This window comes from Cygnus atratus, chromosome 1 (assembly GCF_013377495.2).
Source record: "Cygnus atratus isolate AKBS03 ecotype Queensland, Australia chromosome 1, CAtr_DNAZoo_HiC_assembly, whole genome shotgun sequence".
NCBI classification, from domain to species: Eukaryota; Metazoa; Chordata; class Aves; order Anseriformes; family Anatidae; genus Cygnus; species Cygnus atratus.
The window spans coordinates 31,588,954-31,600,958 of record NC_066362.1 but is presented as its reverse complement, the minus strand read 5'-3'; the positions used below and the strand labels follow the sequence as shown (position 1 = coordinate 31,600,958).

At 35.7% G+C, this 12,005-nt stretch overlaps 1 protein-coding gene across 1 annotated transcript in view; it reads left to right on the top strand.

The window, feature by feature from the left end:
* The window catches only part of YAF2 (YY1 associated factor 2), a 28,148-nt gene extending 23,812 nt beyond the window's left edge, over window positions 1-4,336 (top strand). The window contains exon 4 of the mRNA XM_035543998.2: window positions 2,907-4,336. Coding sequence (XP_035399891.1) covers window positions 2,907-3,144 — 238 coding nt within the window. The 3' untranslated portion in view covers window positions 3,145-4,336. The remainder of the gene's footprint in view (window positions 1-2,906) is intronic.
* The last annotated feature ends 7,669 nt before the right edge of the window (window positions 4,337-12,005 follow it).

Sequence of the window (12,005 nt, the reverse complement as noted above, 5' to 3'; positions counted from 1 at the left end):
CTCTTTTGAACAATAAGGCTAAATATTTACATTGAAGTTTCATTGTTTTAGGATGCCTATTAAATGCAAAGAAAACTTGCAGTTTGTAATTTTAACCAGAAGATGGAAACCAGTTGAATATAGAGAGAAAGAGTTGGGTATTAAGGGTTTCAGGTGTCTTTTTCACACCATACAAAACTAGGTATGCAAAACATGATCCTAGGATCTGGAAAAAAGAGGGGACCAGAATGACTAGATTTCATGCAGAAAAAATAAGGGGGAAGGGAGGGAGGGATAGAAAGAACCAGTACCGGATTGCAGAAAAGTGGGAAGGGAACATAGTTATTGCTTCCTTGCAGAATTGGAAGAAATTTTGAAAGAATTGTAGGGGTTGGAAGGGACCTCAAGAGATCATCAGGTCCAACCCCCCTGCCAAAGCAGGTTCCCTAGAGCGGGCTGCCCAGGTAGGCGTCCAGACGGGCCTTGAGTATCTCCAGAGAAGGAGACTCCACAACCTCCCTGGGCAGCCTGTTCCAGTGCTCCATCACCCTCACCGTGAAGTTCTTTTTGCATGTTGGTGCGGAGCTTCCTGTGCTCCATCTTGTGGCCATTGCCCCTTGTCCTGTCCCCAGAGACCACTGAAAAGAGGTTGGCCAAATCCCACTGTCTCCCACGCTTAAAGACTCAAAGAAAGACTCAGCTGGGTATAAATTAATGTGACAGAGTAAGGTGCTTATGCTACCTAGTGATAAAAATCCCTGTGCTACGTCTGGGATGCTGAAGATGGACTCTTGGAACAGAGAACATGAAACATTACAGTACAGACAAGCAGTTGTAAAAATCATTGCTTTTCCTGTAAGAGCAGGAGAAAGGTGCAAAGTGGAAAACAAAAGCAGTAAATTTAGCCCCCAAATCATCACAGCCTAAGCATAATGTTACTGCAGCAAGAATGTGGTGCCAGAAAGCTTGGCAGTATACAAGACATGTAGTCTAATCAAAAGTGGGAGGAACTATTGATTTTTATTTTTTATTTTTTGGAAGCATTCCAAAGTAGTCCAGCCAAGAAAGATCCTTTGGGATTAGTTATGCAGAGAAGTAGCAGATGCTTCTCTTGTGCCTGAAATAGGATCATCAGGATGAGAAGCAGGGAGAGATTGCGAGTCGAGAGAGAACAGTCTTTAGGATAGTTATGGTTAGGATTAAGGAGACTTAAGACGTTCCAACAGGAAGAATGCATTTCTTTTATTTTTTTTTTCTTTTCCCAATACTTAAATTTATTAGCTTACCACACACAGCTGAAGTATTTTGGTTGTGAAGTATCTGAAGTTAAAATAGTGATTTTTAATGAAGGTAATTAAATATTATAAATTGAAATACAGGTGCTTGAATTGTAATAGTACATTAGAAACACAAAAGGAAGGTAGGGAAAAAGAGAGAACATTTAAAAAAAATAACTAAAATAAAAGTCTTGGAATGAAATATCAGTATTGAGATTCGCATTAAGAATGGCTACTGGAAATAATATTTGAACACTTCACACAGTTCTGTTTTTCACAATTAATTCACTAGATAGGATAACAAATTAAGAATGCTTGATTAGTTTAAGCATATTTCTTCAATATCCTTTTGGGAAAGTGATATCCCTTTCTCTTTGCTTGAAAACTTGCTGGAAACTATCGTAAAATCTGAATACACACTAAATATGATTAATAAGCTTCAGGCATGTCACATATGCAGGTTGGTAATGCTGAATTTTTTCGCACTGTTCCCATGTTAGAGAGCAGCAGATTTTTCAGTTCTTTTAGATTCTTCCGTCACACTACTTCAGCCTCAGGGGAACAAGATGTCAAATCCTCTGTCTAGTGGAGGAAAGGCACGAGGTGTTTCAGTTGAAGTGACTGGGAACCAATTCTACTTCAAACAAAGTTAGATGATAGGGTAAAGGTTAGGACTTTGCTGTTAGCACACCTGCTAACGTGATGTCATTAATTTATTTTATTGCAGCTTGAGCTGGTAAAAGCTGTGGCGTCAGTTAAATGCATATAGCTCTGCTGTTCATAACTGATGATATAAATTCAGCTGCCTCGTGACAGTTTCCCAGGGTTGTCAAAGGAAAATAGTAAATTGAAAGTACTTCATGCTCATCACTAGCAAAAATATGATGGCAGAACATAAGTCAAACTGTTCTTTTATGGTTCTTGATGTTGTGAAAAATCAAACAGTTGAAAGAATAGATGAAGAGACTTAACCTATCAGTGCTGTGTGATTACTGAGCTCTGTGCATATTTTAAATCACAGCATGTGCCAGGGATATCAGAATTATTCTGTGAACACAAAGGCCAGTTCAAATAATATACTGGCAGTCTCAGTGAGATCTTTAAATGAAATATACCTGCTGCACGTTAACACTTTTGGAATGCAGAATTTTGTAGCTGAAACTGTTGTTGAATGCAAAAGGCACAGATAAGGTTTTCGTACACTGACATCTTCATTACTGAACACCATTCTCTACCTAGAATCGTTGCTTAAGGCTGCTGCAGGGATGCATCCTTCTCTAGATAAGATTTATAACTTTTTATAGCCAAAATAGTGAAACATGTAATTAAGAAAAAAAAACAAAACACAAAACTCCGCGTGTAACACATTTGTGTTATTGTGCAGTTATAAACAATTACCTTATGAATATTTTATAATCTTAGCAGAAGGTGGCAAAGGTAATGTGTTATTTTCACCTATTCTAAAGTAAAACCAGGAAATGCTCTAGCATAAACACTTGTGGTGCTTTGTCATCTTGTGTATTACCTGTCCCACAAAGCAGTATTATGCTGATGTTACATGCATATTCTCCAAAGCTCTGAAAAAGTGTGAGATAGACAAGATAATGAGATGGTATGTGTTTTTTTAATATTGTTATTTGCTTTATTTAGGCCACGATTGAAAAATGTGGATCGAAGTAGTGCTCAGCATTTGGAAGTTACCGTTGGAGATTTGACGGTCATAATTACAGACTTTAAGGAGAAAACTAAGTCACCACCTGCTTCTAGCACTGCTTCTGCAGATCAACACAGTCAGAGTGGTTCTAGCTCTGACAACACAGAGAGGGGAATGTCCAGGTCATCTTCACCCAGAGGAGAAGCTTCATCGCTGAATGGAGAATCTCATTAAAGTTTATTTCCTCCAGTTTCTTTAGTCTCTTCTCTTTAAAACATGCAAATACATAACTTCTGCCACCTGTTACCACATTTTCATGACAGATTATCCATGCACAATTGGTATGTTTACTGGAACATAATTTATGCAGTTTAAAAAGAAGAAAAAAAAGTGCAGTGGTAGAAACCATTTAAATGCAATCTAAAAATGCTTACAAAGCATTTTCAGACCAACTTTTTAATCTTCTTGTGTAAAGGTGCCATGAAAATGTGGTTTGAATGTTCATATGCAGTGTTATTGGTAAGTCCATTTTTACTTTTAGTTTAGTGAATTCTAACAACTCTTGGGAGTCTCTACTATTGGCATGTACTGAATTTAAATTTTTATAACATAGTTCAAGCTGCCTAAATATGTATTATTTGAGAATTGTGAAACATAGTTATATGTATGCAAGTCAAAGATCAACTTAATCAACTATTGCTGCAACAGAATTTTCATAATAATTATCTTCTTAAAAAACACCTGCTGGTACTTGGTGTGGTTAAATAGGAAAAATGTTATTAAATAGAACATTTGTATGGATTTTTGCCAATGTTTGACACATTTTACTAGATTACTGTTAATGAATTATGTTGATGGTTTTACCAATATTTTTTCACACTTAAAACACTTATTGTAATGTTTACAAGCAAAATAGAAAACACATTCTAAACATCAATTGGTTAACTTTACAATTCAGGTGAAGTACTACATTGTCATTGTACACTGGTTTTCTATGTTGTGTAACAAATATTGAACCTCAGATAACTAAGCATTTGGCAAAAACTAACATTTGGAAGTATGAAAGTTTGGAAAAGCTTTAAAAATAACTCAAGTGCAGTTCTCATTTCTGCTTAGTGCTGTTTCCTTGCCCCAAATTTACTTAGTGTCATACAGTCAGTTACCATTTCATTACAGAAATATCAGATGTTGCACAAGAATAAGGAATTAATACTTTTTATTTTTTTTTATTTTGAATCAACTTCTTTTGATTTGGCCTATTAGAGAATATTATGTCATAAATCATACAAAAAAGCCTCAGTATCCTACTTTATGGCATAAACTGTCAACATTTACGCACTTAGCAATATACTGATGCAGAGCAGAACTATCTACAATCCCATCTGGTATTATGTAAAATTACCAATAAAATATTTTTGTGAATACAGATTTTTGCATTTTTGTTTACAGCCAATAAGTGTTTTGATACACACGCATCCAATCCATCTATAGATTTAAATTATAGATTCAGGTTCAGTACAGAAGTCCATTTAGCTCCTTCTAGTGAGGTAGTCCACTTACACTCCTGTGATTCTTTTCTTTTTCTTTCAAAATATATATTTTTAAGCCCATGTAAAAATTGGATGGACCTTCTTGAATCCAGCCCTAAATTATTACCAACATGTGGTACATCTTTGTAACAGCTAAAGCAATGGATTTTTGTAGCCCCTGACAGTTGTGGTGTTTGGTGGTTTCTTGTAGTAATGTATTTTTCTGTTTTTAATGCAGTACTTCTACAGGCACAACAGTACTGTTCTATTTTGTAAGATGCTAGTTGTGAAATACAGTTAGTTGCATAAAATGAAAGTCTGATGTGATATCTGAGAACATACATACCTCATTCCTTGGTGTTGCTGTTTAAACTTTTTAGACATCGAATGTTAATTATAGGCTATTTCAGATGGATAACTACTGACCTGTTTATTATGTATTCTGCTTTATCTTACTAAATAGGATGTCTGTTCATTGCAATTACTTGGCCAAATCTTAGTATCTGTAAAAACAATGCATTTTAAGGTTCTTAAATGTTTTGGGGGCTGGGCTGGTGTTCTGAATAACATACACTAGTTTTTAGAAGAAAAGTACATGCTTCTCAACTTTATTTTTTTATGTTTTATTTTTAGGTGGGACTATTTGCAGAATATACTGATGTAATGGATTACAAGAGAGCTGAAACTGTTTAAAGTAAGCAGTTTAATGATAGAATCTCATTGCAAGATGTTTCATGAAATGTGTTTCTAATTTAAAATGTAATGAATGCTAACACATTTCAGTATTCCTTGCAGACAAATAATAATCTATTACCAGTAGTTCACTAAATGGGAAACTTATTTTCATTTAACTTTATGCGAATAAACCACCCAGCACTGCCAACAAGAGGTCTCTTTGTATCTTCAGAAATAAGTAGCCATTTGGTTTGGAAGGAAAGGAGGATGGAGGGGATTTTACTATGATTCAGCTGTCTCTAGAGAATTATCTCAAAAATATGGTACAAGTATAGTTATTGTCAAAAAGAATGCAAAAAAAAAAGTCTTATGGAAACCACTGTTCTTTATGGAATAAGATGTAGAAAAGCAATTCCTAACCACAGATATAATAGATGCAATGCAAGACAGCTAGGATCTAAAATTTGAGCTGTGGTGGTTCTTACTGAAATACTACATAGCCAGTGTTTACATTGCAGTGATGCCTATTTTGGCATTAAACAAAGTGAAGATAATTTTTGTCTGTTTGTGATTAAAGGGATGTGACAATAGTTACAGCAGAGTGGACAAATTCTAAGCAGAATATGGCAATTTGACTCTGTTCATAATGTTCTAATTTAAATGAACTTCACTTTCATAATTTCTAAATAATTTCAACGTGTAGTAGTAATCCTAAGTCCTTTTTCTAACTGTAAATATATTTAAAAGCATCTTTACTCCATTTATAAAAAGTGAAAATTTAATGTTGTAATGTGTTTTTATTAGCTATTTTAATCTGTGACTGTTCTCTCCATAAGAATTGTTATTTGTCAAATTCTATATATGCACCAGTCTAGAATAGCCATACATTTTGGGTTGCTCATGAAATGGTGACCCAACAAAGGCAAGCGTGATAGTGTTCCATGTAAATTAGTTCCCTTATGTGCTGATCATCTAGCTTCAGAAAGGAAAAGGGGAAGGAAATGGGGAAAATGACCTATAATTAATTCACTGATAAAATGTGTGACAATTCAGTCTTTTATCTTCCTAACTTTACCACTAACTGTAGGTGGTATATAGAAAAGATGCACAGTTGTAGACTGTGATCTTTTGATTTCTTCTGCAATTAAGTTTGCATATTGGAAATAAGCAAAAGTTGTTCTACTTAGTAGCAAGTTAAAGTATGCCATATAAAATCTTGATTCTAACAGCAGTGATAGTAAAAACAAACAAACAAACAAAACCTCTAAAACTTAAATTTCTTGATCTTAGAAGTCTCAAAATTAGGGATATGACTTAAGGTTTTAAACTAATACATATTTCTCTAGATAGCTGATGTTTTGTGGCAGATTGTAAAATCGCAGAAAATGTTTGGGCTTTGTAATTTGAGCACTTTAATTTTTTAAGATTATGGATAGCACATTTTTAGGTAGCCATGTAGGACAGAATGCTTATAATTTATTTCCAGCAGTTCTTTAGAGTGGTCGTGCAAGTCTTGTAGACTTGATACATGTATGAATCTGCATCTTTGGTTCTTTAATTTTTCTCTCTCCTGTCTCCAAAGCCTGACAGTTTCCCACATTATGCTGATTGACGATTCTTTTGTTATACAGGAGGAATTTGGCATGGAACTATATTATGTACTTCTTTGTATATCCAGGGTTCTTTAACTGTATCTGCATGTTTTTCTCTGTCACATGCCTTTAAGTTGACTCTGCTGCCTATTACGCAGAGTCTGGTTATACTTCCCTTCAAATGTCAGAAACAATACGGAAGAGGAGGTGCAACTTAATTGAGTTTCTCCTCCAGCAGTAGCAAGTGCTATGCTTGTAAATTTGTCCTGTGCTAACTCAGGAATAAGATAGATAAGATAAAAAGTTAATGCTGTTTTTGGCTAGTGGACCAGTCAAATATGATATTTTGCAAACATGTTCTTCTATCTTAATGTTAAGGTATGGGTGTGCTGGAATACTGTTTGAGTTTTGAAGATTTTTCTTACCTGAAATTCTTCCCCGATTTATGTCAAAGCAGGCTCAGTTTGAAGGGGTGTAACCTCACAAATGAGCAAAAAGTTGTACCATAAAATCTGTCAAACTGAGGAGAGGTCAGCTGGTTTTCTTTTGTACTGTCAAAATTCTAACAAGAGGAGAAAGAGATTTAAGAGATTTGTCTGAGACAACAATCGGATATTGAGCTTAGTTTTGACATCTAAAGAAAAATCAGTGTTTCAATAAGAATTTACAGGATTTAACTATTAAAATGTACTTCACAAATTCATCACATATCAATATTTTTCAGAAATTACTGCAATGTCCTGTCTAGATGGAAATGAATGGAGTAAATAGTGCAACATCAAACCATGGCTGTACTCCTGCTAGTAAATGGTACTATCCAACAGAAAGTGACTTTCTGAAGACATGGTGCAGGAAGATTGTGATACGCCAATGTACAAAGCCTAGGAGTTCAGGCGTACTCCTCTCTACATAAAGTATGCCATTGGTTTCAAACAATGAAAGAAAATGCACCAAACAGATTAGCTACAGATCCTAGAGTCTTATTAATGCAGGAGCTGTTTACAGTTTCTGTTTAACTGTGTAGGTGAAAAATAATTCAAATGAACCACCGTTGGATAATACTTAATCCCTCAGATGTTTTCCGTCTTAATCTTGCCCCTTTTATTATGAGATACTGATAAAAGCCATCTGAAATAACTTGCTCTGTTCATTGACTCAGAATTGTAAGAGCAGACAGTTTACTGTGCACAGGAAGCTTGAGCTTTACTTTTAAGGTGTTAAGCATGGAAGATGAAGGGCAGATGTGTATTTGATAGCTCAAGTGAGTATTACTAAGATTAGTCACAAGAGATTGCTGTGTCATTTAGGGTTTGTAAACTATACAATAAGACAATAATCACTCATTTTTGCCTATGTTTAAGAAGAAAATGACCACCAGAAAAGATACTGTTCTGGTAATAATAATTTAAAGAATAGTTCCAAGATGCTATTTATTCTGTCGAGAGCGTATCTTGATGGAGATAGGAATATCTGAGCAAGACATCCTTCAGGGAATATGTTGTCAAGATCTAGACCACTTGGAAAAGTTGCCTGATACATCTTTAATTACACTGTTCTCTACGTATAAGTATTGATCTTAGTCAAAGTGCATGCAAACTGAACACGCTCCTGTAAACTTAAAATCTTGAGAAATGTTGCTGTAGACCAATAAGGCTCTAATTCACATTGGAGATACTGAGAAGATGACTGAGGAAAAGAGCATACTAATCTATTTTTTGCATAACCTGTTAAGCATATGATCTTAATATTCCTCTTGTGTGGAGGAGCAAAAGTGTACTCATGAACAAAATATACATACCCAGTGCTAAAGGAGTCTGGCTCTCTACCCCCTTCCCAAGCTCACTAGATTCTACAGGCGGCAAATTCTTTTGGTTCAAAGGCAGTCACGGGCACTAGGAAAGGATGGAGTTGTTCAGCCACTTAGCATCAGTTAGTTAAGCAAGATTCTACTTTCTGAATACCCACTTTGGGAATACAGAGGTCTAATTTGGGCTTTATATGCATCTAATACATAACTACCATCCCTGAGCATGAAATGTTCTATTTCAAGCTGATACTTCTTTCCAGAGAGTAAATCGAAATGCTTCAGTGCCAAGTCCAGTTCTTGATGGCACAGATCTCTAAGCAAAAAAATCTGCCATCTGACTGATCGTCTCTTACTATAACAGCCTTCAGCTGTGAGTTAATCTAAGCAAGGGAAATCTCTTAAGGCTACATGTATTTGAGTCTCACTAGTCCCACCTCTAAAGGGAACAGAATTTTGATTCCTCCTATAGATGTTTTTGAAGTACATCTATAGTGTAAGTGGCTGCAGTAAGTTTGCAATACTGTATTATGCCTGCTTTTGTAAGTAGGAATGTGAGTGCTATTCCGAGTTCTCCAGCTGTATCTTGGTTTCTGTAAGACCAGCGATGATATGTGGAGCTTGGAGGTCATCTATCAATTTTTTCAGTTGTCTGTGTTTTTGCATAATTGAATTACCGGAGAGATTCTTGCTGAACAAACTTACTTGTACGAGTCCTGTACCATTCAAGTATTCTGGCTGAGGTAGCTGCATTCTGGGATGCCAATTACTGGTCTTCACGCCCGTAATCCTGCAAAGGGTCTGATTTTACTGTTGTAAGGCTTCCAAATGCAGAAGAATAAGCAAAATGCCTTCCAACTTGTGGAGATGTAACACTGCCAGGTAACTACATCTGAAGGGTCTTTTTTTACAAGGTACAAGAAAATATGCTTGGTGCTGGCTGGAGAAAGAGATCGAAGGAAGAGCATGCACAGATGCTGAGGACTACATTTCCTGCAAAAATTCTGAGTAGGCAGCTTCTGTTTCTCATATGTAAACCAACTTCAAAAATCCTCAGTCCAACAAAAGAGGATAAGAGGAAAAAAGAACAAAGAAAATTTATTTTCAGAATAATATCTAGAAGACCCACTGCACGATGGCTTTCTCTTGAGTACAGTGTTCCCTTCTCTGTGTACCGTGTTGGAAATAGGCAGTATCTCACACTTCTTATAGATGCGTTTTGCTGTATAGTTCTTGATACCCATTGGTTCAGTGACTTTTGGCCAAAAGACAGATGTAGGTTTTTTTTTTTTTTTGGTAAATTTCATATTAAATACTATGAACATTTCCCTCTTGGGTACAGGTCGTGTATTGAAAGGGCAGTAGTTCTGGTTAAAGAGCTGATCTGGAACAAAAGAGCTTCCTCTTGTATGTTTAGATACAATCCAGTTTTAGAGGCTCTGATTCCTGGACAACTAGAAAAAGGGTAACTTTATGCTGAAAAGGGAGTAAGAACCCAGATGAGAATAGCTGTGGCTTCTGGAAAGAGTTTTGTGGCCTGTAGTTCATATGGCTGTTTTCAGTGATTATTCCACACCTTAGCCAGTTAATCTTCAAGTGTTAATAGGGCACCCTCACAGACAAATCAAAATTACCAACAACACCGTCAGATGCTCTTAAAATTTACTAAGTGCCTTATACAGAGCATCAATGAGGCAATGATTCAATTGAAAGGAAGTTTGATAAGAGATTTACTCCTCTGGATGGAGTCACAGGTTATCGGTTGTAACTAAGGCAATGTTCCTGGTTATAACACTAGAATCTTATATTTTCTTGCTCATACAAGTACCTAGTAAGAAGCAGTCCAGAAATTTCTAAGGCTTTCAATTTGTAAAACATAAAATCTTTGGAGGATTTTTTTTAATGTCAGCTGTGATAGCCTGCTGGAATATCACAGAAGTGAATCAAACTTCTGAGTATTTTTGGATGCTTTCACACTTCTCAATATCCCAGTCAAGGGTAGCACTACCTTTCTTGGGAAGGGATACAGAAGTTGGTTTTATTCATTGGGTTTATCTAACAATAATTTTTAAGGCTTTCATTGTCAGAAAAAGGGCTTGTTATTTTGAAAATAAAAATTTTACCTGCCAGGTGTCTTCCCCAAAACGAGTAAGTGCCTTTTCTGTTCTGACTCTTAGAAGTATTTTACTTTGTCAGATTGAATTTGAATGTCCTGGATAAACCAACAAAGTACTGAGTGTTACCAATGGCTTGAAATCCTTTCACTGAAAGAACAAGACAGAATGTAAGCCACTTGAATTATTTTGAGACCTGATGTTATCAGAAGTTTTATGCATATGAATAGTATACTTCTAAGAACAATGTAACTTTTCAGGAACTTGATTAGGAAATAAATATTTATTAAAATAAGTATGTTAAATAAATATTTATTTACCAGTTTAAGTAAGGTAGAATGTTACACCATGGGGGCAACAGTCTTGCTGTTAGCAGTCCTGACTACTTAATGGAAAGTAAAATTGAGGCCCTGAGCTCTGACTGTAACAGAATGCATTTGGTGAGAGGTTGGGACTGTGAATCTTAGGTCCACATTCTAATACAGTAATTCTTCCCACCTAAGTTTTTGCCAATTCTCAAACAGGAAAGAAGGCATGAGCAGATATCAGTAAGAGGACCTCTGGTTTTATTGGTGCTGCTTCCTATCTCTAGAGGACTTTTTTTTTTTTTAATTTAAACTTTGCTCAGGACTGGTACAGCTGAAAGTATATTTTCCCTTCATTCTTAAGCCTAGATTTTGAATGGAGTTTCTCTGAGACACTTTTGTAGTGAAATCGTATTCCCTACGAACATTGAAGACAAAAATAAACATCTCTGTGAACAAAAGGTTGTGTGTTTGTAATTTTTTAAATATATATAGTTTTGTTACAACAATGCTACAGGTACTCTAAGCCATATGTAACCATTATATTGGTTTACACTTAAAAGGTCTCTATGCATCAGACAGAAAATACAGCCTTCATCATGAGATGCTACAATTTCCTGTCTGGTAAACTATGTTCAATTCCAGTTAAACACTCATTTAAATAAAGACAGCAATACAATGCATTCAGCCAAAGTGCACATATAGTAACCCATTGAGACTGCCTCAAACTGACCTCTTCCTGACTTCAGTTCAAAGACATTATTAAATGAGCTGAAATTCTGAAAGCTGAGGGGAAGAGGATAGAAAGAAAGAAACAGTAGGATAGTTTTCCAGAATAAATGCTGCCCAATCAGTGACAATGGAGTTGTTTAAAAATGAACTATTCTATAGTTATTTTGCAATTTTGATGAACATACAATTAGTTTCAGATGAGCATTAAGTAGATGTGTTTGAAGCCCAGAGTAGTGACACACATTTAAATGTCTTCCCCAGGAATAAAGTAATACTTCTTGCCTGTGAAGAACCTGACAGGCAAGTATTTTCAGTGAAAATTTTTGCAGGTGCACTGTATTCGG